This window comes from Anabas testudineus, chromosome 10 (genome assembly GCF_900324465.2).
Source record: "Anabas testudineus chromosome 10, fAnaTes1.2, whole genome shotgun sequence".
Lineage (NCBI taxonomy): Eukaryota > Metazoa > Chordata > Actinopteri > Anabantiformes > Anabantidae > Anabas > Anabas testudineus.
Genome location: NC_046619.1, coordinates 6,637,792 through 6,664,214, shown reverse-complemented (window position 1 = coordinate 6,664,214; position 26,423 = coordinate 6,637,792). Strand labels below are relative to the sequence as shown.

The 26,423-nt window shown below is 45.2% G+C and overlaps 1 protein-coding gene and 1 long non-coding RNA gene across 2 annotated transcripts in view; one reads left to right on the top strand and one right to left on the bottom strand.

The window, feature by feature from the left end:
* Window positions 1–832: 832 nt before the first annotated feature.
* LOC113160119 lies at window positions 833–9,788 on the bottom strand. Its single transcript, XR_003298671.1, has 3 exons — window positions 9,021–9,788; window positions 1,571–1,648; window positions 833–1,471 (listed from the first exon to the last, which is right to left on the bottom strand). It is a non-coding gene; the product is annotated as an uncharacterized LOC113160119 (long non-coding RNA).
* Window positions 9,789–10,875: 1,087 nt separating this feature from the next.
* The window catches only part of efnb1 (ephrin-B1), a 59,369-nt gene continuing 43,821 nt past the window's right edge, over window positions 10,876–26,423 (top strand). Inside the window, exon 1 of the mRNA XM_026357274.1 lies at window positions 10,876–11,920. Within this exon, the coding sequence (XP_026213059.1) occupies window positions 11,805–11,920 (116 nt within the window). The 5' untranslated portion in view covers window positions 10,876–11,804. The remainder of the gene's footprint in view (window positions 11,921–26,423) is intronic.

Below are 26,423 nucleotides of genomic sequence, written 5' to 3'. Positions count from 1 at the left end.
GCATGATTAATAAAGAGGAGCTCAGATCAATGCAGGCATATTAGAATAGGGCCCGGCAGAGAGCTCCCTTCATGTCCAGCCTGTGATACATGAAGGGGCTCATCCATCACTACGTCAGTGTGTTTGTCACATGACGGCTAACAGAGTAATGTGCAGAAAAGCACTTACCTCGGCATCCTCACTCAAATGTTTTTTTTTTTCTAACTTGCTTTTAGTGGCGTTCGTGCATACGGAGACCAAAGAGAGATTTTAGGTGAGCGCATAACTGTTGTCATGTTGTCAAACCTGTTTAATGAAAGTCGGGCTGTTTTATTGCCACATCTCACACTTTCTGTGCCAAAAACCATTATTATTTTCCCTCTACTTTCTTCTCTGATTTGTTCCCACAGTAGTGCATCTAGTTGAGCTGACTGAGGTTAAGCCGTGCTGCTGAGGTCAGGGTTGCTGAGTTTAAATCAGAGCCAAAGCCTCTGCAGAGCTTCTATTTACCTCTGATAACCCAAAGGCCTCCACTGGCCCTATCAGTTCAGCTGGTATTGAGACCTCAGATAGGGTCAAGGAGGACTGGGGAGCGTGATTCACGCATACATGTGCAGAGTTCACTTGGTAAACCCATTTAACAGGACCTGAAAGGCATTTCATGGCAATTTAAAATACATGTTTGCTCTTGGTTTAACGCCGTCACTCTTTCATATAATTGACCCCAGCTCTCAGAGGAGCTGTTGTACATGGAGGACGAGATGTCTCCAGTATTCTGCAAGAACATAAACCCACTGAATTTTAATTCCATGGATAAATCATTAATGAGAGCATTGGTTGTAATCTCCTCGGCTTGTAAGGGCAGTGGAAAGCAGCTGACCCTGGAAAATCATTTACCAGAACCTGCATTAGATTAGACACACACACACACACACACACACAGATGGACCAAATCCCAGACCAAAGACGCTGAAATGTCCAGACTCGTCTTGCAGTGCCTCGCGGTGCACTACAGTACTCCCCATTCTTGTCATTTCTCAGCCACTTTATTCAAACCATGCGCCGTGCCTCCGGTAAAGATCTGTTACCAAATAAACGGAAAGAATCTGTGCTGGATTAAGAGGAGACGCTCTGTGGGCCGTAACAGAGATGTCAAGGTGAATGTGAAATGAGAAAAAGGATCAATGCCCTTCATTATGAGGAGCAGGTTTCATGAGACAGGCCTGAACAGGTTAGAGATTCCAGTGGAAAGCTATGAATAGAGTGCCGTGGGAACATACTGTCTGCCTCCTGTCGCTTTTCTTCGTATTGACACACAGGCAGAGCGGCTAAAGGTATGCTGAATGAGTGAACGAGTGACAGGGCTATTGTAATTGGAGGACAGAAGCAGGAGGATTATGTCTCCCTTTGGCACTGATGGTCCAGAGTGTGGAGGGAAGCTGTCATCAGCGGAGCTGCAGGTGGTCCAGAGGTCTGAGCAGGGCATTCGACCCTGTGAAGTGAGAAAACAAGACAAGTTTTCAGCTGGGAGCAGGGTGATGTTTACCCCGAGTTGCCCTGCAATCCGATTCTCTCCACCTTCTCTCCTCACCTCGCATCATTGTTGTGGAGCCGCTTTCACTCGTCCCAGTGGGCCCGAGCTCTGCGGTGAGGATAATAATGGTTTTCCCTGCAGGAAGAGGAAACGAGATTATGGTTTTTCAATTACCGGGTAAACTGAAAACATGCAAGGTAGCAAGGTAGCAGTGCACCATCACGCACAGGCCCACACTTTCTCAGATCCCTTGAAGCTCATTCAAAGGTGACCCGCGGATGACTGAACAGATTTCTGGGCCAAGCCAGCTCTGCTAAATCATGAGTCTCAGTAAAGTTTGGATGAGTGTCTCATAAGAGCGTGATGAGACAGGTCTCATAAATATGACGGAGAGCCCTGCATGTCACCAGCCCCTGCCAGGAAACCCCAGTGATTAACGAGGGCCAGGACACCTCTGCTAATAAGACTCATCTCTTTAATTGGCTCTATAATATGACTGTGCAAATGGCCCGGGGTGTGGGTGTGTGCACGAAAAGTGTGTGTGTGTGTGTGTGTGTGTGTGTGTGTGTGTGCACAATGTCCACGTTTGCGTTATGTCCATTCGCACATGTATGTGTAGGTGGGGGGCTCATGCATGTGCCTGTTATTAGCTTTTCTCACTTCTCCACAGACACGAGCCGGAGATGAGGAGGAGTGGAGCCTCATTAAGAAGGAGAGCTCTTCTATTGCTGGTGGAGATTTAACACCTCACCCAATAATAATTTATTCAATCTATTCTTAAGTTTTGCATGCGCTGGTAGATAGGGGTTAGGTTATGTAAGAGTGCGACGGTGCCTAGTTTGAATGTGATATGATGATAATTATAAATCCAAGGGAGACGACAGATGGTGAGGTACTTTAAAGGTTCATCAGGTATATGTATTACTACTCCGCTTCTGCCGCTGCCAGATCAGCCCCCGGGAGAGTCGGAGAGGGAAAAAGGGAAAATATCAGAGGTAGTCAAAGACAAGAAGAGAGAGTGCAGACACAGTGAGGAGGGAGCTGGTCCTCGTTAGCACACTATTCATCAGTCTTGTGGGGTCAGGGTTCGCGGAGCCCTAAGGGGTGGTGTGTGAACCATCACCTCTCACCCCTGACCCGCAGCCAGCACCTGGAGCTGAGGTATTTCCTCATAACATTCGCTTGTAACATTTTGTCTCTATTACTGCTTCCTAACTGCCGGCGAGCCGAGACCTTACAGCTTCACGTTGAACCGAACAGACACCGGTGGATTCAGCTACCACAGCTAGTTTGTTCTGTTTTTTGGTGCTGCCCTGTTTCCCCACGCAGGCCCACGTGTTGGAGGAGCGGGGAGTGCTTGATCCACATCTACAGGCACAAGGACACGGAGAGAGAGGAAGGAGGAAACGCGGGGAGGACAGAGGGAGGTACAGGAGACAGAATGGGTGGACGACGTGGAGGAGGGAGGTCGGGGTCACAGCTGCGATAAAAGAGGTCAGAATGAAAGATGTTGCTTTGGTCTGACCGTGAGGAAAATAAATGTGCTCCTAAAAATAGTTCTAAATACCTGTTCATCAGTCGCCGTCGTCGCTTCGGCCAGGTGTGGCCAACTTTGCTCTCGATAACAGGCCTGAAATCTGCTGACTGCTCTCAACAAACTGGGTTAATATTAAAGAAGCGTGTCCGGAGGCCTTGATCCTAACTTCTTCAGAGTTCACAGTCCCTAAGACAAACAGAGCCAGCAATTATCTTAACCCCTCCAATAAATATGACATGCCCGTCTTAACTTCATATGTTGCGCCTCAACTCTAAATCCTCAACTTTGACCTTTTACCCCGACTCAGGCTGTTGATCTTCCTTCTCTCCATATGTCTTAATTTCCTGTGAAGAATTCATCCCGAGTCGAGCTGAGCTGCCGGGAGCTTCAAGTGAAGGTTTTCCTGACAGGCTGATTGACAGATTGCAGTCTGAATGAGAACAAAATGCCCAAGGCAAATAAGACGAGCAGGAGCACACACCCATGGGCCTCAGTCTGCCTATCTTTCATTCTGTGTTTCTCTCTACGTCCCCCTCGCCGCCGCCCTTCTTCCGGTGCCCCTCCTTCCTTTATTTATGCCTGCAGAGCCACTTTGTTGTGCTTTTAGTGGCTGGGTTTGTAGATGGAGCAGATGCTGGAGCTGATATTCCCTGATCCTGCAGCGAGCCGAGATAAGAGCAGATTTATGCCAGAGTGAGGGAGCATGGGAGTAATTGCTGAGGCTTTGATGATGTGGCTGAGAGCACTCGTGTACCCTCGGCTGCTTACTAACAAGGACATCCTCAGATTTAGGAGTTTGTCTTCCTGGGTTTAAAGTGTGTTTTTCGCTGTATATCTTTAGTTGCCAAAGGTGTGTTTGTGCAACAGTGTGTGCTAGGGAGCAGTGCTTTCCTTTTTTTATATATTTATTTTATTTTGTGTGTGTGTGTGTGTGTGTGTGTGTGTGTGTGTGTGTGTGTGTGTGTGTGTGTGTGTATGTGGGGATATGCACATTCGCTAGCTGTGATTATCCTTGCGTCTTTGTTTTAAAGGCGTGTCACAATTACTGCCTGCCTGCCTGTGTGTGTGTGTGTGTGTGTGTGTGTGTGTGGGCAATACAAACTACAGACCTCCTGCAGGATTTTTTATGGCCTCTTTATTTATAGCTGCACAGAATCAGGCTCAGCTGAAAACATATGACATAATCAGGATGACAGATAACATTCTATCGCAGGATAAGGTTATCTGAATGTGATTTTCTATGGTGCAAATATAGGCGGATTTTCCCAGGAACACACGACGGCGACTGCTGCATTTGAAATAAAGGCCCATTCAGAGGATGTTTCTCCACAGTCATTACGTGGACCGGGCCTTCGCAGCGGGACTGCGGCACTACCTCTTCAAATATGAATACACGATCGAGGCTGTGGAAGCACACGCCATTACGCTGCACCTGCCAGTGGGGGGGGGGGAGGCAACACTGATGAGGTTGTTTTAGCTACTTTATTCTGTACTGTGATTAGAAGTGGACTCTTAGCTTCTCTAGAATTGAAGAGAGATGAATCGCCCGGTCAGCCTCCCCGGGTGATGTTGTCACTGAGGGCATGTCAGTGACACCAGGCGGCAACAATGACATGTTGATCCCAGAGGCTTTAGAGCCTGATGTGACTCTTGACTGGTGCAAGTGGGCTCAGACAGGACAGATATCCTCCCGAGGCATGCACACACACACACACACACACACACTGCTGCACACATGCCAAAGCGTACAATACACACACAAATCTTATCTCTCTGCCTGCCCTGGCCATCACCCCAGGTCTTCCTGTTTTTCTCAGGGGCCCAGAAAGATTCTCTGCAGCAGTCGGTGTAGTTGTGTGAGGCTATTAGCTCTGCTGAGAGCGGCTCTTTGAGGGGAATCTACTGTAGAGAGAGGGGCGATAAGTGGAAGATCGTCAGGAGCCCTGAGTCGAAGCCAAATAGAATTAGATGACACACACCACAAGATCATAACACAGGCCAAAATCAGTAAGGACACTGGGATCAAATTAGACGCTATATCCTTCTGTATCATTTAGCAACAATAATTTCTTCAACACGTCAGCTCTGTGGGCTACTTGTTTCAATTCCAATCCCGCCAAAGTGAGCCAGGGCTCGGTTCAGAGGGGGAGAGCAATGAGTCAGATCCACTGCTCCAATTATATCTGCATCCTGCAGTCTGCTCTTTAAAGCAAACACACACACATCCTCACTTGAGACCAAAAAAAAAAAAAAAGAAAAAAGAAAAACCCTACACACACAGGCAGAAAGACACACTTTGAAATCCACACTGCACGAATAGCTGCCAAGAAATGCATGTAGCAGTCAGAAAATAACAGACTGAAGGCAGAATTAAACATGGCGTGCGCACACACACACACACACAAACGGAGACACACATACACACACACATCTACAGAGCACTTGAGCAGGAGCTTGTTGACCATCACACGGCCAAAAGACTGTGAAGAAGAAGGGGTGGTGGGGGTGAGCTCACAGGGGTCGCTTTGAAGTTTCTATTCAGGTCTTTGTCCCATTCAGGCTGCTGGCAGTAGACATCTCTACTAGAGGCCTGGTCCCTCCCATCGTCACACCGTCCCCTCACACACACACACACACACACTCGGAAAGAAAAGAAGGCACGTCCGCAGGTCCTGTCCATCACACATGCCTTAATTAGAGTGGATTCGAATGCACCCTTTTGTACCCTTCTCACTCTCTCCTCTTTCTTTAACCCCCACCCTCACTCATTTCGCTCTCATTCACCGGCTCCCACCCTCTCTCTTTCTCCCATTCCTCCCTCTCTCCCCTAACCCCTTTTTCTCACTTTTGTTGCCCTCCTTTTCTTGGCAGGGAGTGAGGCACCTCTCCAGACGTTTTCGTCTCTATGCCTTCAGCCCCCTTCTTCTATCCCTCTCTTCCCCCCCCCCCCCCTTTCCCCCGAGTCTGGGAGCTGAGTGTGACCTAATGTTTGACGGACAAGTAGCTTCGGAGAAAAGCCTCATCTATCAGAGGCTTGTAATTCTATTAGAATGGACAGAACACCCCCAGCAGGCCTGCGTTTGGCATGTTCTCCTCATCAATTTAGCTCGAAACCCTGCAGGCCACAGGACTACAAAATGCAGTTTAATGCTAACAAATAATCACAGCGAGTTAATAACGTGTGCTTTTCCTCGTGTTTGTGTGTGTGTGTGTGTGTGTGTGTGCACGTCCCCGACTTTCTGCCTTGCTTTTGCACGGGGGAATCACTGAGCACTGAGGTTCTTTGACATTGTGCATCAAAGAACAATTTCTCTCTTTCAAATTCTAATCTCACATGAGAGGGCTGGAAAGGTATAATGCAGGGAACTGTGGCGAGCTAAGATAGGAGGATCACAACCAGCTACTAATCAAGATTGTTATCCAGATTCCACATTGTTTATATGTAGACAAAGACGGTCGCACGAAACACTCATTGTCTCAGCTTGATATCAGCCCTAAATTACTGATATGAGAAGGGAAGAAGTAGAAGAAGCAGCAGAGGAGAAGAAGAGGTTTTGCTTACATCTCCTGCGCCGATGTTAAATTGAGAAGGACATGTCTGGAGCAGATTGTTATTTGTCTGTAATCAGTGCTTTCCTGTCAGTCATGATGGCTGAGATGAGTAAAAAGGGGAAACAGGTACAGTGAAGCAGAGAGAAGAGGAAGACGTCTGGACAGCAATCAAGCGTACCACAAACAGGAAATGTAAGTCTGCGGATGCCCCAGCTGTTGTGTTTGGCCCTCGCCGTTAAATCAAAGCAGCACGAACAGCTCATACAACAACATTTCAAGTGTTAGCCTCCCAAAAATAGTCAGTTTACATTAACAAGAGCTTTTCCCACTGTTTCCCCGGGCTCAGTGTTTGGAGTGAACCCATGTTGTTTGCGTTTGTGCCCTTGTGTTTCCTTTAGTGAAGACTTTACATGCGTGTGGCGGACGGGAAACATGCTGCCGAGTGCTTGTGTGCGTGTGTGTCTGTGTTTGTGAGGATGTGTTGTCTCAGTAGTTAATGGCTATTCGATACTGATTACAGCTGGAAAGTCCGAGTCACATGCTCCTCGTCCTCTCCAGATAACGAGGGTTAACCACTTGACCCCGTTCGAGCCAAAGGGCCTCCCACTCATACCTGGACGTCTAACCCCCGGCTGAAGCCACATCTCCCACAGCTGCACCGAGGCCGCAGCCCTCTGGTCTCCGTCCTGGCCCGTAGATCACGGCTGTGTCAGGGAGCCGCAGCACAGGGAAACGTGCCAGACTTCATTAAGGGCAGATTAGAAGCACGAAGAGGCCACTTTAACCGTGATTTATTTTCACTGTGAGGTTGCTGGACTGACTACAGGCCCACAGCGGCTTCATCCCGGAATGATGATGTCATGGTTTCAGTGTTTGCTAAGTGTAAATATCAGATTGGGAAGGAGCTATGTCCTCGACACAGGGTTCATCTCAGAGTTTCAGAGGGAAGAAAACAAAAGCTGGGGCGAATGTTTCACTATTCTCCACTTTAGAGCCGAAGCTAGTGATTAAAAAGTGACTAGAATAGTAATCTGTAACTATTCCGAGAGCGGACTCTCAGTTCTTCTGTTTTATATCATTATAAACTGAGTATTTAAGCTTTGTGTGTGCACACGGGAATCCACCTTATCGGTCCAGACTTAGGCATCTCAGTTACTGGATAGAGATTTCCCCCAGGCATTCATGCTACCCAGAGGATGAATCCTAATAACTTTAGTGATCCCCTGCTTTTTCCTCCAGTGCAACCAGAAAAGAAACATTTCTTCTGCGAAATATCAAAACATCTACTAGATAGATTTGCACCAAGTTTTTTTTCAGACATTCATGGTTCCCAAAGGATGAATCCTTAAATTTGACTCCTTCAGAAGTTGTCGGATGGTTGAATAGCTTTGGAAACCTGCTTCCCTCAGAGCCTTCTGGTGTCAAATTAAGGGCGGCAATCTGACAATCTGACAATCTGACATTCACATCCTGTTCGAGCGAGATTGTTCAGCTCTGCACAGGTGTGAAATCATCCAGGATTTGAATTTCTAGTCTCGCTTTTTTCATTCCTGACACGGTTATTTGTAACTTTTCCACAGAGTGCAGCACTATAAATTCCTTTCAGGTGACGTGGTCTGAAAATATGTGCCCTTATATAAACAATGTTTCTTCCTTCTCTTTTTCTTTTTAACCTGACCTTTGTGACCATCATTATCCCCTGACATAGATGTCTATTGTCTAGATTGACATTCATGTCTGCACTAAGATGCTCTGCAGTAACTTTGGTTATGTCCTGATATTTTTTTCCCTCTATTATCAGGTCAGAATTTCAATTTGTTATATTACACTATCCATCTTTTCATTATCCTGGCTGCTTTTCCTGTTAAGGTCTGTGGGGGTGCTGGACACTGGAGCCTATTCCAGCTGTCAGTGGGCAACAGGCAGGGTACACTCTAGACAGGTCTCCACAGAGCTGATGTATAGATACAGACAACTACTCACACTCACACCTATGGGTAATTTAGATTCACCAGTGAACTCTAACTGCAGGTTTTTGGAACCTCGACACTGGAAGGCATCTGGACGACCGCTGGCTTCAAACTCCAGTCCCTCTAGCTGTGAGGAGCTGTGCTAACCACTGCACCATCATGCCACCCAATATCAAACTAATGACATTGGCATTAGCCAATGCCTACATGCTACAACTGCTTAACATCACAATATTGGCTTTGTGATTGTGAGCACGTTAGCATGCCAGCGTTGGAGCCATAAGTGCAACCTTACAGAGCTATCTCTGGTTTAGAATAGTGCAGACAAATCAAGCTGCCTGACAGTTTGGGTTACTGGAAATGTTGCTTTGCATTTTGCACCATTGTTTGACATATTACAGACTAACCCATTAACCAATTACTGACAATTAAAAGCAATGAAACCAACCTTTAGTGCCTGACTCCACATTGCAGTGTCTGAAGAGCGTCTATGTGTACGAGCTTCTGTGGTATCAAAGTACATTCAGGCTATTTATAGAAACACTAATCACAGCCACCTATACACATTAACACGATGACCTCATTCCTTGAAAAAGCCACTATTTCATAGACGGCTGTCTGAGTGGAAATTACCTTCCACGGGGTGGAACATGAAAGCTATGCTCAATACGCTTCTTTGTTACACATGTAAAGCTTTGTGTGTTTGTGTAATGTAATGAGGACAGTCCATTTTCTGTTACACATCCTCGACAACTTTCTGTGCTTGCACCATGTGTATCATATTGTTCGAAAAGATTTGTTCTGATTGCTTCCCAAGTCAAATCTCAGTATGATATTGTGCTTGGCTGATAAAGTGTTTTTTTGATTCTGCTGATCCCAGGCTGTGGTTAAATCACACTCTTACAACAACAGCTTGGTATGTCCACCACCATCGCCCCTGTAAGGGTCACGTTATTCCTATTGGTCACTCGGCTTTGACTGCAGCTGTGGCTGCCGTCAGAATGGCACACGGGAGGCATCTCATTGGCTCGCAGCGGATCGGATATCTGTCCGTCAACATTTGATTGGCTGTTAAGGTATCAGGTATCCCAGACGTCCTGGCTATCAGAGGGGACATGCCAGCTCTGTGGCAACTGGTCTGTGTTTGTTGTTACTATGACAACGTGCTGGCAGCCTGAAGTGGGGCTCCTGAGGATGCAGCCCTGGCACTCCTGACTTCTCCGTTCCCTGTTATCACAGACACACAAACACACACACACACACACACACATGAAACATAAAAAGCAACATAAATACCAGTCGCATAATGAAAGTGTATAATCATTTGGGTGTGAACCTTATGTTGAGCTTATTGTTTCACACAGATTTATGGACTGTCAGACCACGAAAGGATGCAATAAAAAACAATTTCAGGAACCAAAGGACGTGCCTTTAAATGCCTCTTATCTTTCCCTTCCAATTATCCTGAATTCCCCCTGCTTTATTCTCTGAATCGATTTCATCACAGCCATTAGGGGGCGCCATTGGTTGAATAAATTCAGGAAAATTGAGGGAATCTCTCCCTCACACACACACACACACACACACACACACTAACACAAAGGGGGCACAGACATGGACATGATCAATTATGTGTCAAGCATTTCTCCCTCAATGAATGAATGGCCCGATGAGTATAGACTACCGACCGTCTATTGTCTACTGACACTGGAGACTAAGTTCTCATGCAGTTCATTATCCCAGAGGGGGACAACCAGAAAGAGATCCAAAGAGACCATTAATCATCATTCCCTTCAAAGAAGAAAGGAGAAAAGACAAAAATAACACAATGTTGTTTAAAACTGTAAAGAACGTTAGATAATAGGAAACATTTTAAAATGTTGTACATTGAAATTATATCTGAGGATAATATGACAAATTCCTTTATGCTACACGTTTCTACAGGCCTCTATGACAGGAATGTCGAGGCATCCTCACTGACCACTCAGGACTCAAAGTTTTGCCCCTGTGAGCACTTTTACGCACGCTCCCTTCCCTTAACCAGAGCTTTCACTATGACGAATAACTCCAAAGTCCATTTCAATTTCTAGTGATGGCTCGGGTCGAGGTGGTGCGGGGTGGAGATGCGGGGTCAACCAAATAAAAAGACGCCCCCCCCTCCCGCTCCTTACCTCCTCCCTCTATCCACCATCCACCCCTCCACGTCCCCATAATTGCCTTCGCTTCCTGCTACCAAGTTCGGACAGAGCGCCGTGATTGGCCGCCGCTCGTCTTGTGGGCTGTTCCCCCTGCGCTCGGCTTCGGCTCCGGTTACAGTTGAGCTCGGGCTGCTGCACACACAGGAGCGCAGAGAGTTTTTCAGACTGGGGGGGGAAAAAAAACAAAAAATACACCGGCGTGGAAATGTTGGAGAGCCGCATCAGAGCCACGGAGCGGGCTGATGAGCAGGTCTAACCTGCCCCTCGGCACTTTGTCATCTCCGAGTCGCGACAAACAAGTGGGAGACGTGCTGTGTATTTACGCGCTGGCTACGCAGCGTGCTCGGGTCGGACTGGAGGCTATCCCGGAGCGCAACGCGCACGCGGAACGGCGCTGAGAGCCCGGAGGGATATTTACAATAGAAACTCAATTCCTCCGCGAGAAACAATAGCAGGAGGAGGAGCAGTGAAAGACAACACTGGAATGAAGCGGACCTCGGGATTCCCAGCGTGCTGCGGAGTTGTGACTGATGGATGAATGTGGTCATCTGTAGGCTATATCCAGCGACAGGTACACACACACCATCAGGGGAGCTCTGACAAAGACGCGGCGCAGCGCCTCATCGACGGCCGCATCGCCAGATTGTGTCTCCAGAAGAACTGCGACTGCTTGGAGCTGTCATCACACGGCAGCACGTACTGCTGAGTAGACTCTACAGAGTAGGGAAAAAAGGTCGTGAAGGCTCGTCTTTTTATCTCAGCCACAGGTCAACCAGGACACTGCTGTTGTCTTCCAGACCCTGTCAAGAACCGGGAGCTTCTTTGCACGTCCTGCGGACAGTTCAGTCAAGGACACGGGTACCTGGAGCACATTTTAAGAAGTCGGACAGAAGGACATGTATCTGATATCGACCTCACATGCTCCCGACTGATCGTAGTTCACCTTCCCACCGGGCGAACCACACATAAAGGCTGCCAGGCGCACCGTCCGACGCTCACTGAGTTATCGGCTCACTGTCTGTACATTTAGCAGAATGGCGGGACTCAGTTGTTGGAAGTATTACCTCTGGATCTTTATTTTAATGTGCAGGTCGGCCTTACCTTCAGCAAAATCACTGGAGACTATAATTTGGAGCTCGCAGAATCCCAAGTAAGTCTCGTATTTCGTTTGTACAAGCATGCCAAACTCGCTGGGCGTGTGCGTAATGGAGGACTAACATTACTGGAAAAGTTACCATTGTGTGCAAGCTGGCTTAAATGTTCTGTTAAATGTAGCACTTACCTAAAAAGAAAACAGTTTATTTAGTTTTAATTGTCATGCCCGGGCCACAGAGGTTTGTGGTGATTTATTTATCTATGGGGAATTTCCCAACACCAAAGAAACACAGTGGGTCGGCTGCTGATTCATACACTGTAGGCCTCATTTAAATCACCATGATAAATGGTTCATTATAGCAATTTATGATAATAATAATTATGAATTACGCACACGTTTTTACAATGCGACTGAGGGCAAAGTCTACATGGACACTTCAGTCACAGCTACCTGAGAGTTGTGAGACTTTGTCCACCTCCTTCCAACAATTTCTTGCAATCATGTAATTAGCCGAGCTGAGAATGAGAAAGAAAACGCATGCCAACTATGTCAAAGTGTACCAAGTCTCGTCTCAGTCCATCGCAGGAACCCAGACTGTGGGCTCTGTCTGGCTCTTGAGAGGAGGTCCAGGCCACACTGCGTCCCAACTCTCCAAATCTGATATTCATTGTACCTACAAAAATGTGTGATAAGGTGGTTTCAGGTACCAGAGGAGCAAAAGCTTGAAATGAATACAATTTTTCTTAATTGCTCTGGCTTGGATTCAGCCTAATTTTCACAACATCAAATCCAAAAGCAAGCAGCTGATAACAGGCATTTTTCTAAAAATGTATATTACTCCCATCAAAACAAGCAGAGTGAGCCCAGACTGCTGATAATAAAATGCACTCTGGTAACAATTATCACCCACTTAAACTTAACTCCTACATTTGCACAACGTTGGAAAGCATATACAAGCGGAAAATAAACTAAAAGAGGAAAAAAAAACCTCTGCTGTATTTCTGTGTGGTTGGAGCTGACCTTCATTTGAGCTCACAGCACCGAGGGGAAATGGAGAGTAGCTCGACCAGCTTAAGACTAGAACTTACTCGTTCAAGTGAATCCGTGATTTATCCCCCAAAATGTCAGATGTCATAGGAGCTCGTTGTGCAGTCAGCAAGTATGAATATTGCTGCCATGTTCATTGGAGTGTGTGTAGATACGTGTGTGTGTGTGGCCCGGTCCTAATGGTAGGACTACGGCCCATCAGCTTTTATTTGACGATGGTTGCAGAGGCAGCGGAACAATGAGCGTCATCACACTTGGAGATGTGCACACATACATTACCCATGCGCCAAAACCCACACCTTGTGTCTGCCACGGGTAGACGAATGACAAAAAAAAGTAGGGGAGACGTTTATTGATTGATGATGTCACCTGGAGGGAATGCCTCAGAAGGTTACCACACTGATTTCAGGGATTGGAAGATCATTTCTCCATCTGTTTCTCCGCTCGGCTCCTTGTAAAATCCCCATGCCGGCTGAATATTTCATAAAGTTCACAGTGGAACAATAATGCACTCTGCAAAGTGTTCCCTCAACCTAATTATCCTGCTGCTCTGCGCTTAGAAAACAATAGACAATTATCTTGCTGTGTGCAGGCTTTGCAATAACAAAAGACAAACCTGTTTTTCTTCTGAAATGTATCAGTCAGCAGTGGTGTCTGATAGGCAATAAAAAAAGGAATACTTGTAGAGCAATCAGCATCTGTCTTCACTGTTTGTTGTTTTAAACTCCATCTCCCTGTCTTGGCCTAGCCTATATGGTGACATAGTGATAACCGAGAGAGAGAGAGGCCTATAGAAATGTACAGTACACTATCTGGTGACTTATCTAGATTTACGACGTCTTACTTCCTGTTCCCACTTTGGGGAGCACTGCTGCCTCAGCTAATAAATTAATCTGGCCCTCTGCTTGCACACTGTACCCCATACACACAAAATATAACAATACAAGCGGCTCCCTACAGGCCATGAGTTATGAGACAAAGTATAGGAAACCAGCAGGTTTGGGCCACTATGCTGTGTGTGTTTTTTCTTTATGTGTGTGTACAGGCTTATGTGCGGGTCCCTCCGGGTGTTCCTGCTGTTATAGATTTCCAAGTGAGGATGCTTTCACTCCTGTGCCTGCATTATCAATAGCTGGGGTTTGCCTAATTGATTTCCTCCCAGCGTGCTTGAACAGGCAACATACATCATAACTATAGCTCCGTCTGTGAAGAAGCAGAAGAAGAAGAAGAAGAAGAAGAAGAAACGTACTCGTGTTTTAGCTCTGCTGCAGGATATGTCAGTCCTGTTTGATATTTAATTTGAGGCTGGGTGAGTGAAATGACCGAAGGTGGTGAGCGTAAGAGGGGGGAGGTTTGGGTGAAGGAGTAGCCACGTAGAAGAAGGCTGGATGTGTCAACGTCTCCGGCTGGTAAAGGACTGTCTAACATTTGATCAGAGCAAATCGGATTAGTTCTCACTTAGCTGAGTGGGATTACGCCAGAAAATGTCACTTTGTTATGACTGATCACGTCCCGTCGGTTTGGCCGAAGCTAACACAGCATTGCAGACACACTACACACACACACACACACACACAAAGTGTGCTCAGGAATGCTGCAGTGATGCCAATATAATGATAATCTGACAAGGTTGCTATGAGTGGTTCCTGCACGTCCTCTAACCCTCCTGAGCCAATATTTACCTCATGACCTGTAGCTACCACTGCCTGCTTGCAGCAGCTCGGGAGACAAACAAGATGATGGGAAAACAGACTGGCACACCTCTGCAAACGCACAGCGACAAAACAGCCACAGGCCGGCCCGGCGCTCTGCTGCACTGATTTCGAACTCCTCACATTTCGGCGGGGGCTTGGAAACAGTTTGCGGACATTTTTCTTGGCCTCTGTCGGTTTTAGAATCCCACAAAATAGCAGAAACAGTGAGAGGCGTTGTTGTGTTGATGAAAGTCAAGCCTCTGTTGCTCTGGTTCTTTATTACTCATCTTATTTTGCTTTTTGTTGACCTCAGTTGCCTGACTCACAGTTTAACAGTTGACTGATTTGGTTTATAACTTGCTCACATGGTTTAAAGGTTCAGTGACTTTGGTGATTACGCTGGGTTTCAATACAGCTGTGATATGTGTTAAATGTTAGAGAAATATGTTACTGAAATATAATGTTTATTTGTAATAAATATGTACTTGGAGGTGATCAGTTTATAGTTGAATATATTTTAAAAACACAATTGTAATTGTCCGCTCTTAGCACAAGAGGTGCACAGTGGGCCTAATTAGAGTTCAGGTTTTATTTTCATAATTAGCTTTTTCTGATAAAATAATTTATGGGAAAGGAAAAAATAAATAAACATCTGAATTAGCTTTGTTTTTAGAAGCCGCTGTTATCAAAGCAAATGTTTGTTCTTGAAACACCGAGAAACCTTTTGGCTCTCTACCGTGCCTGACATTAAAAAATAATGAGGCTTTCAGTAGGAGTTTAAAAAAACAAACTGCAGTTGCAAAACTTGAAACTGCCGCTACCTGTTAAACAAGAGCCGGGTGAAACTACAGGACTAGACCAGAAACAGGATTTGGTTGCCTGCAAGGAGTCCCGTGAACGCTCCCCCCCCTTCTGCAGCTCGCTGCAGCGCGGGTCACTGCTGAGAGGGTCAGAGGCCTGTTTTTGTTTCTTCCCTGCTCTGCGCCCTGCTGCTTTGCCCCCTTTACCCCTTGAGATATACACCTTCTCTCTCCTTGCCTCTTCGAGTCCCCCCTTCCTCCCCCCTTCAGACTCTGATCGTGTTTCCCTCTGATAGGGATATCATTACACACAGAGAGGACTTTAGAGCCTGAGCCCCACTCAGAGAGAAAGAGAGAGGGCCAACCAATAAGAAATACTTCTGGAAAGCAACTGGCTCCCGGTGCTGTAAAGGACACCCTGTGTCTCGCTATGAGGACAGCTGCGCCCGCTTTCATGTATGTGCACTTCTGTGCGGACACGACTGTTGTTTCAGCGGTGTGTAACAGACAGATTCTTCATTTGGTTATCTACGTGAGGCACCTGGTCTCAGCGCTTTAGGATATTTTCAGGGGAAGAGTGCTGTTTTTCCATCATGGTTTCGCTCCAGATGGACTCGCTTTATCCGCTGGTGGTTTGGCTGCCACATCACTGAAAACTGATCAGTCTGCTTTATGTCTTATTGGTGCCTGCATTTCTTTATATTCAGGCGGTGGCACACATCAAATCGAGTTGCACTGACCAGCCTGGGAGAAGCAGCAACATGTTTGTTTTTGTTTTTTGGTTTTTGCATTTTTCATCTTTCATATTCGTGGGGTACTGCACCACTGCATGGTTCCCTAACCGGTCCTCATAACCCAGAGTTTACATTTGGTGTTCTTCCAAGGCGTATTATAGGGACTGATTCACAACTAGGACAACAACTGAACTCCGCTGAACAGAGTTCAGTCTGTTAACCAGTTAGCTGCTTCAAAACTGTAAACATTAACTTTGATAATTGATCCAAATCTTCTATCACAGTGTTATTGTCACAGTGTTAGTATATAACTTTAATATGTTAAAGTAACTACACAGGAGTTTTTTTTTTTTCACTTTTTATCCAGGCAACTAAAAACCTGACGGATCAAGATGTGTTCAAGTTACATAAAAAACACACATATAATAAAATTATAGTTTGTTATTTCTTCTATCTGCACATTACCCACACTCACAATTTCGTGTAATTTATTGAAGGTAAATGTCAGAAAGCGTCTTAGATGTGAGACATTCTTTTGAATTACTATGCTTGTGTTATGCAGTGTTTGTTAGATAAAACAATTTCACAGTTTATGGCTCCTAGAAACAGTGATGGTAATTGTTCAGCCTTTTTTTTTTAAATGATAAACCAGTTTGCCAAAAAAAGTAATCTATGAACAGATCAATAATGAAAATATTGTTCCTAGAACAGGCTGAGCATATCTTGATCTGGAGGTGTGCAAAACCTTTTGAAACTTGTGTTTATTTTGGTATTAAAACTACATTCATGTAATACCTGTGGTCCAAAACAAACACCATTGGATATTTAATCTTATTAAAATAATTCAATAAGAGTAATTTCATTCCATTTATTTAGTAAAATACTTTTCAGATCAACATGAGGTTTGTTTATTTCTCTGTTCATGCCATAATTCGAAGACCTTATGAAAAGCACAAGGAGCAGCCTATGGAAAGTGAATGAGTGCTTGAGAGTGCACGTCGGTGTGCTATTGTTCTTTGTCCAGCCACAGTGGAGTATTAAGGAAGTGTTAGGAGCGTGCCAGTGTGCCCCTGTGAAAGTGCTGAGGGCCGAGCGGTGGACGAGTGTGGAGTGGCTGAACAGTGGCTGCCTTACAGGCAGTTTGCGACCCGGCTTCATTAGGCAGAGGCCTGGCTGGCAGCAACCAGGAAGTTCCCATCAGCTGCAGCTCTGCCAAGCAGAGACACAGGCTCTGGTGCTGGAAAGCTTCCCTTAAAGATTTCTACACGCCGCCTCGCCTGTGCTCCAGCTGAATCCAGAGAAAATGTAGGGATGCAGAGTTACAGGAAGTGGAGAAAAAAAGTTGAATGGGCAAAGTCTGCCTTTTGTTTGCCATCGTGGTTCTTTTACATAAGAGCAGTTGAAAATAAGGGGATTAAACAGGAGAGGAAAGGAAGCTAATGTAGAGCGTTGAAACGCAGCCCTGGGCTCAACCGCACATCCTTTCAGTGCAGCGTTGAGCTCCCAGATTACTTCCATGTGTCAGTGGAAGGGGAAAGAGAGGGAGAAAAGAAGAAAGGGGGACAGGGAAAGAGAAGTTGAGCGATTGGAAAGCAAGTGGACTTGGATTGGTGGAGATCAGCGGCGGTGTTGGACAGTGGAACGGATCTGTGTGACAGCCATCTCTAAAACCATTAGCCCTGCGGCTCCGACTCGGGAACTCGTAACCTCCTCCTCCGGACTGACCTCATAGACTTAACTCTTTCTCAGAGAACCCCTCTGTGCTGTGGAGGCAGACCTCATCAGTCGCCAGTCCCGAACAGTGGGCAGGCAACCTTAACAACCAGCTGCACTGCAAGTGCTTTAGGACGTCATGAGTTGTCACTGGCATACAGGCAGCGAGGGATCTGTTTTCCCCCAGTTTGTGGCACTCCAAAGACTTTTGTGGGGAGGTTTGAATTTAGTGTGCCAGAGCTCTGGGGAAGGGGATGATGGATCCCAGCAAAACACGGGGAAAAATGGCTGGGGTAAAACCAGGAGTGCAAATAAAAATGTGAGGGTGTTGTTGAAAAATAGAAATTCCTTTATAAATTATGATTAAAAACGAACAAGAATGTTAACTCGAGGTGCACTTACTAGATTTACTTATTATTTACTTATAACTTTATTATTTTACTAAGTTTTTGTTCTGCTTTCAACAGCAGCTAGAAAAATTACAAAATGCATATTTGACTAAATGTGTTAAGGTCCACTTGTTATCTTTAGTCAAACTTTTACTAGTTTTTCTGGAGCTTTTACAGAAATCTACAGAATCACAAAATGAAACAAACAAATACAAAACCAAAAAAAAGTTTCTCCTACACGTTTTACGTAAAATCTAACTTCTTTTACATTTACAAAACTGCAAAAGCAAAAGTAATAAAATAAATAAATAAAAAAAAACATAGTTTTTAAAGACATCAATACATTTAAGTAGATTAGACAACAGCAGTTTGAACTCGAAGGTTACTGGCTTCACTGACCATTATTCTCTGGAACTAACTATAAAAAGTATAACTAATATAAATGACAAAAAAGAGAAGAGAAATTACACGTGGTTGAAAGCATTAAAAAAAGTTGGCAGGAAGATCTCGAGATAAGAGTAAAGAACTTTAATGGTCTTTTATTTTTACTTATAAAATACTACTACTTCATTTGTTCCAGAATCCCATGTTTCCAACACTAAAATATTATTTTAAATTACATTTTTGTCGGAATATAACTTTATAAGTGAAAACTAATGTGAGTTTAACTTTTGTAATACATAATGTATTACAAGTACAGGCTGAATGGATGAAGCATGATCATACCTAACCAGCTCTGAACATATCATTAATGATCATCATGGAGCTCTTTGTTCACTGTTATGAGTACACTAATGGAGTGACAGTGTAATTGAATGGAGTAGTAGGATAATAGAATGATCGAATGATAAAGTAATGGAATAGTGTGGTAGTAGCTCCCTTTTCCCAAGGGATACCCCCGTAAGTGTGTCAGCGTGGCAGATGGGCGGTCTGTAACAACCCCCCTCCCCCCACGTTAATTATAAAGCATCATAATCCATCTATGGCATACAGAGGCAGGACATGGAGACTATTAGGGGAACCATGGAAATGGCACAGTGTATAATCCTCAGGACTTTACCACTATTAGGCTCCCCAGGCATCGGGCAAAAACCACTCATTTCTCCAGTAATCTAGTTTGAGCAGTTCTTTCTGTGTGTGTGTGTGTGTCTGTCTGTGTACGCGTCCCAAATTTTCAGATGTTACCTGGAAGTTTGATTTACTTTTGATTTTCTTCTCCCCCCCCCACATTCATCTTTTTTTTTCCCACCATGCCCACAGGCAACACAGACAGCCTTAAAAGCATTTGATTTTGTGTGTGAGTGAGTGTGTATGCATGCCTCTGTTAACCCATTCTGCCAAATCTTGGCTCAGCCTTTTCTAAGCAAACTCCCAGCATGATCCCAGTCCCCCTTGTGCTGGTGAGAGAAGTTGGAAGAAAAGGTCTGTGGGACTCCTGCTGCTCCCAGGCCCGGCCCCAGCTCCTACACCCGCGAGGGCCGGGCCTGGGATTTGCTGTGCGCCTGGGCTCTGTGTGGCAGCTGTGACTGACGCTTCAATCGCCTCTCCCTGGGACACCCCAGTGCAACCCTGCATTCCCTTTCACACCTCGGAAACGGGGGGAAAAAGACAATTACACACATATTCAGCAACCTCCCTCTCCCGGTCTCTCCACAATCCTGCATTTCTGATGTACGGCCATTTATCAGAGCTATAAAGGAGAACATTTCTAAAGTTTTTTTGTGTTTTGCAAATAAGTCTCCTTCTAAACAAATTGCAAATTAGTTTAGTTGTCTGGACAGTCTGTCTATTCTGCAATTTCATTATATATTTAAAGTTGCTCTTGTTTGGGCTATTAAGATTTTTCTAAATTGTCCTTTCCCCAAGTAAACAGTATAATTCTGCCATTTCCTTTGCATTTCCCTTGATATTTAGAAAATGTAAGTAATGGAAAATGATTTGAGCCTTAAAGTGGAGTTAATGCTATCATGTATGGATTGTCAGTAAATTGAGTTTGTCTCTGGGCTATTGGAGCAGGAACTCGTAAGCCAGCGGGATTTAAGTCTCTTAATTGAATTATTTTGATTGCTGACTTGATTGATGGAGTCAGATGTGAGCGGTTTCCATGCGTTTTTGTCTGACTAATTCTTCTTCCAATACTGCCATACCAGACAGATACAATAGGAACCTGCAATCAATCACAACTGCAACCCTGAGCATTTTGTTTGGAGAGAAAAGTGCTTGCCATCAGGTCCGAGTTCCACAAGCCATCCAGACAACGTAAAACCAACAATGACATCAGATAGTCGGGCACTCTAAACTCTAATCTTCCCATAATACCATGCTAAACCCCACAGAGACCCGCGGCAGGGAGAAAGGCTTTTTTTATGCCCCAGCACTGCTCCTCCCATGGCCTCTGGCTCTGTGTATGTGTGTGCATGTGTGTCCATGCATGTTGGGAAGAGAAAAAGAATTCAAGAGTGAATGGAGATGTCACTGTCAGACTCTGGCCTCCACATGAATCTGCTCCAGGACGGCCATATTGGCAGCTTGTGTGTGTGTTGAGTGAGAGAGCCCGTCGGGGGGTCTGCCGTTTCCCCTCCACGCCGAGTTCCTACGGCTTGTGATTGGAGCGCGGCAGGACGCAGGTCTATATTTCATCCTATTCATATGAGGGAGGCCGTTTCATCTCCCACACACATGTTTCCCATTAGATGTGTGTTTATTCTCCCCCATGATGTGCTTGGCCATGGAAGCCTCTCATCTCTCCGATATTGAAAATAGAAGTGAAGGTCTGCTAAAGCAAACACAATATCCGAAACCTCTCTTCTCGCTTTATGAACTATGGAGAGAATAAGACTGAAGGCGCCGCGTTGATTCGATTTAATGAGCAACCGTGGCAGTTTCTCCTCTTAAGGCTCTGTAATATTATATTTCAGTACGATTTTTAACTCGCTAATCTTAATGTGCGCCGCTGTTCCGTCTTCTGCTGTCTCATCTTCCATTTTCCCCCTGCACTGAAACTTTGACTACTTTTAGCTATTCTCATCATCTGTCTCTCCAGTCTCCCCACTGTGAAACATGACAGCCTGCACCTCCACCACATCACTCCTCTCTTTTCCTCTCCTGTCTCCAAGATGAAAGCTTTTCTTTGCAGACAAACCTCTGCGAGTCCTTCCCGCGCCCGTCCCGGGTCTGTGTTGCTGCTTTTAGTAGCTGTGTTTACTGCATTTTCTGATTTATTTATACACACCTGATTGTAGCACCTCATGCATGTCGAGCTGAAAACCTTGCATGTGCATGATGCGGGCTGAGTCAAATTCTCATTTGAAAGATATATGAATGCATGAATATATTTATTGTTGAGAAGACCCATGTGCATCTCGGAGAGTCTCATTTCCTGTAGTTGCCCTGGGATGGAATGGAGTGGCGTGATCCTTGAAGGCACCCCACGTGCAGCTACCAAATAGAGCTGCCTAGTGCACCTCTCACACAATGGAATGGTAGAGCGAAGGGAAATGATTTGGCTCTTTTTTTTTTTTTTTTTGAGGGGCTGGAGCAGTTGCTTCAAAGCAATGTGCCTGGCTGAGGCTTTAACCGGCCTTCTCCCTGCATTAGATGTGCGTCCTGTGATGAGCCTTTGAAGGATGTGGGCAGTTCTGGCTGGGAGATTGCGATTGCGTTGCACGGGTGTCGAGTCTAGCAAGTCGGCGGCTTCGGCAGCATTGTGGGGCTCCGCTCTGCGTTGCTAAAGTAGGCTGGACTAAAACGTGTCGACCCGTAAGCCGCAATGTGACGAGGGAACAGCTGCTGTGTCACGTTTGAATGTACACATACACGCATCTTGTATCACAGTGGAAGTTAGCTCGGATGTGTGTGTGTGTGTGTGTGTGTGTGTTTGTGTGTGCGCACGAGCTGAGGAGTCAGCTGTGGTTGGCTTGTGCAGATTAAGGTTTGAGTGTGCGTTACAGATGGCGGTAATAATGATCAGATAGCCCTTGTAATGGAGACGGCCCAGTTTGTAATGGCTTCCTAAAACAACACATGGAACATCTTTACGAGGCCGCAATCCACCCGGTTATCACAGAGCAAACTGTGTGAATGAGAATAGCATCATGTCAAACAAGCTATTTATTAGCACACACATCACACACACACACACATTTCATTTTAATACCGACAGCCTGCATCTTGCCGGCGCGCTTGCTTGTTAAAGGCGAGTGTTATCGGAGGAGACACACACTCCCGCTACACCAGTTAGGCCGTCCTCCCCTTTTTACATTCACTGTTAATGAGCCTAATGATGTGTGTCTCTGCGATTGCATCAGTCAATATGCTGTTCAATATGGGTTTTAGAAACCCACTGACAACTTAAGCATGTCTGCCTGGATAAGATCTCTCATCTAAGGGAGGGAAAAAAGAGCAACTAATTTGTCTTGGATTGGATGGGACATGTGTAGCTGTCTTTTACAATCACGAGCTGAGATTGTAAGCAGAGAATAGACTTGTCAGTCAAATTCGGTGATAAGAAGCTGCTTTTAAAACTGAACGCAGCTGTGTATTAAAAGCTCTGTGTCCTAGTTATAACGGCGCTTTCATATGTGGAGATCTATTGTTCGGTGCAGGAAGTGTAGTGTTCACTTTTTTCTTTTTGATTTCAGTGCTGATTTAGTTTCAGTTCATGGTTTATGTTTCAGAAGGGATTTACTTGGACTTTTATTTGAGTTTATGTCAGGAGGTATTTAGCGCATTGGAGACAAGGAACACTTAGCTTTATGCTTTGTTGTACAGTTGCCATAGGGGGAATAACAGATTCAGTATAGTGATCACAGATCAGATTTCTCTTTCTGCTGTGCTTTTCTCTCTGCACTTTATTATTTTTAGTTGCATCAGTGCCTTTACTAATGGTTTCACAGTTACCTAAGATGCTTTGTCTGTTTTTATATTTAGTTTACTGTGCTGATGTTGATTTCGTCCCTTAGTACAAAAAAAAAAGAGCAAGCACAGACCCCGGCGACACTGATAAAAGCTGTTTCTTATATAAACCACACAGCATTTGATTGATCTGTCCTCTGGTCTTGATCCCTGGGCTTGGCTGATTAAACCTATCCATCAGTTTCTCTTATCAGCTCCCTAACAGATCGACTGCAGGACACTGAACTAAAACCCTTGTATTGTTGTTACACAGAAAAAGTCAAAGGCTAAGGACAGGGAGGTGAGAGATTTACCAGAAGTCTGTTCAAGGCTTTGTGAACAAAGTAAAAAAAAAAAAAAAAATCCCCTCCAAAAAAAAAAAGGCTCCTATGTTAAAAAAAAAAAAAAAAGATAAGCATCTCTCGTGCTATTGTCGTGAGTGTGCTGCACACACACACTTTTCTGTTGCACATATCGGAGTGACCTTTAAATGAAGTTGAACAGCGGCATTAGAGATTGCGACGAGTGTTTCCCCTCTAGAGGGAAATCAGAAAGTAATGTTTCCTGTCCGCAGCGTGTCCGCTCACTACTAGTGATGTGACCCTACCCCCAGCTCCAGCTCACACAGGCATCAGCCAGATAATGACATCTCTTTCACTGACGGGCTGTCATTCACATGCCTGTGCAAGCATCGACACACACACTCTCACACACACACACACGCACACACTTGGTGGTACACATGCAGGCATGCTCTCGTGCTCACTCGAAAACGAGGGCAGACAAGCACAGTAGCCGTTATGAATCATCTGATTGATTTGCAAGTCAAATAGCCAGTTTCATAAGATGTGCCTGTTATTTTCTGAAATAAATGTGAGTTTCTCATCTTCCGGGTGACTGTTAAAGCAAATACATCAAGGCTACTAAAACGTGGATGATTGCATGTCACTTTGCTTTCATTTATCTGTAAGCATCTATTACCATGATGTTGTCAAGTAAATGAAAACAGCACAGGAAAAGCCAACAGATGGGCTTTTATAATTCACAGATGTATAATTTTTTGGGACAGTTTGTTAAAGATGAAAAAATCTCTTATCTCTTAGATTCCCTGAAACTTCTTAAATTGCAGTGATTTACGATTCTTAACATGCGGAAAACAAACTGTTTAACTTACTTCCACATAAACACAGACGTTTTATGGCGGATAACGATCATATCAGCCTGCACGCCGGTTTATTACAGCATGTCGGAATCAGATAGTGCTGAAGTTTGCAACATGCGTCTTTATCGGGGAAAAAAATCAACCCAAGTTTACATAGACAGATCTCATGTTTAGAGAAGATGGTTTATTGAAATCTTGTTGCAGCATGCCTTGTGGAGGCAGGTGTGGACCCGCTAGCTCGCCTATCCGCTCATAGTAGTTTGTGGGAGAGGGGGGCTGTGAATGCTCCTCAAAAGCTAGACGGGAGGTGTTGCCTGCGTGGCACATTCATTAACCTGGTATGTAGCTAATCTCCTGGTAATTCATTTAGTCTAGCGCGCACTCCTGTGTATTAATATCCTCCCAGTGCTGGTGCTCATGGGATGCAGTAGAATCGTAGCCATGGCAATGATTGTGTCATTATTTTGCAGTCAGATGAGTGATATCCCAGAGGGCTGTAGCTGGGTAGTCCAGGCCAGTTGAGAGGGGCCGATTAGAATTGCAAATGGCCGCCAAGTGTTGTGTTTATTGTGTGTCTCAATATTGGAGACAATCAGGCGAATCAAAGCCCTCAGCTGGAGAGATGGGACTGAGGCACGGTGGGCCTCTCTGGTTGGCACCATGTCCTCAATGCTTGCACAGTGTTTCCCCCCCCCCCCCTCCCTTTCGTCTTCTCTCTTGTTGCCCTCTCTCTCGGTCGACTGTGTCGTGTGTATAGGTCCTGAAGTACGTGGACACAGCTGGAGAAAGAGAAGGAGAGCCACTAAATCTAGTGCACTCAATCATCTGTAGTGTGGCGGTCCTCTCGCACAGCTGAGAAATATTAAACCCGCTTTATGATAATAAAAGCGCTGGCGACAGAGCATAAATATCAGAGGCAAAGTGCTGAAGGATGAAAATGTCTTGTACGTTTGCTCATATCACAAATTTGTCATTGATTTCATTGCTTCTTGAATTGTTAGAGACACAATTACCAGTGCTCCATCAGTGGAATTTCTATTTTTTCATTCTAATACCTGTCTGCGCTGAGGGATATCAGGTCACTGCGCATATTACGGGCTCAGGGATATTTAGATCTCTGCACGAAGTTCTGTTGTCAAACCCTGCAAATGGAGCCTATTGGCAGCATGCCCTTGTTAAGGCTGAGTGACAGAGTGTGGTGCAAAGTGCCCTAAACACACATTCTCTCTGCAAATCACTTGTGAATTGTTCTTCCTGAACGATTGGCCATTACCCCGATATTGACTCACTGTTTGTACAAGATTCGGTGAAATCCATCTGAAAGCCATCCAGTGCTGTTGTGTTGGGACAGGAAGCTAGTGTTTTAGCTCACCGTGTAATTCACTCTGTCAGATGCACACAGAGAGGCCTATCTTCTCTTGTTTCGCTACTGTTGACTTTTAAAGAATCCGTGTATGTACATGTACGTGCACATGCAAGAATGTGTGCACGCGTGCGCACACGCGTGTCCATGAATGCATGCATGCATACTGTATGTCCCTGTTCGAACACAGGATAATTCCTCAGGTCATACATGCTCCCTATATAGCACCACATGACCAGTCACAACAGGCATGTGTGAGGCCCAGGTATGGGCATGCACAGCGAACAGGTATTGCTACAGGGAAATTATTGTTAAAGCGATGTTTTATTGCACCACACACCTTCTCTCAAGTTCCCAGTGCTGTAGGCTAAATGAAAAACTAAGTTAAGAGGAATGTGTTCGGAAATCCCTTAGATTTACTGTGAGCTTTTACTGGGACTTGTGAACGACGAGAAGGCCGACAGCCATCTTAAGGCTCACATGTCTGACTTGATATGATCAAGAGTCACCAGCCTTGAAAGGCAACAGTCAGCGCATGTGAGAAGCTGCAGCTCACGACTTGTTTAGACAGCGCTGTTTGTCATCGAGCCTGACAAGCAGTTGATGAGAGATCTTAGAATTGTGTCTGTGTATGTGTGTGTGTGTGTGTGTGTGTGTGTAAGAGGAGGAAAAAGAAAAAGAAAAAGCGAGTGGTTGAGAAGGAGATTGTGTGTCAGATCGCCGACGTGGCTATTTGTGAGTGTGTGAAACGGAGGAGAGGGT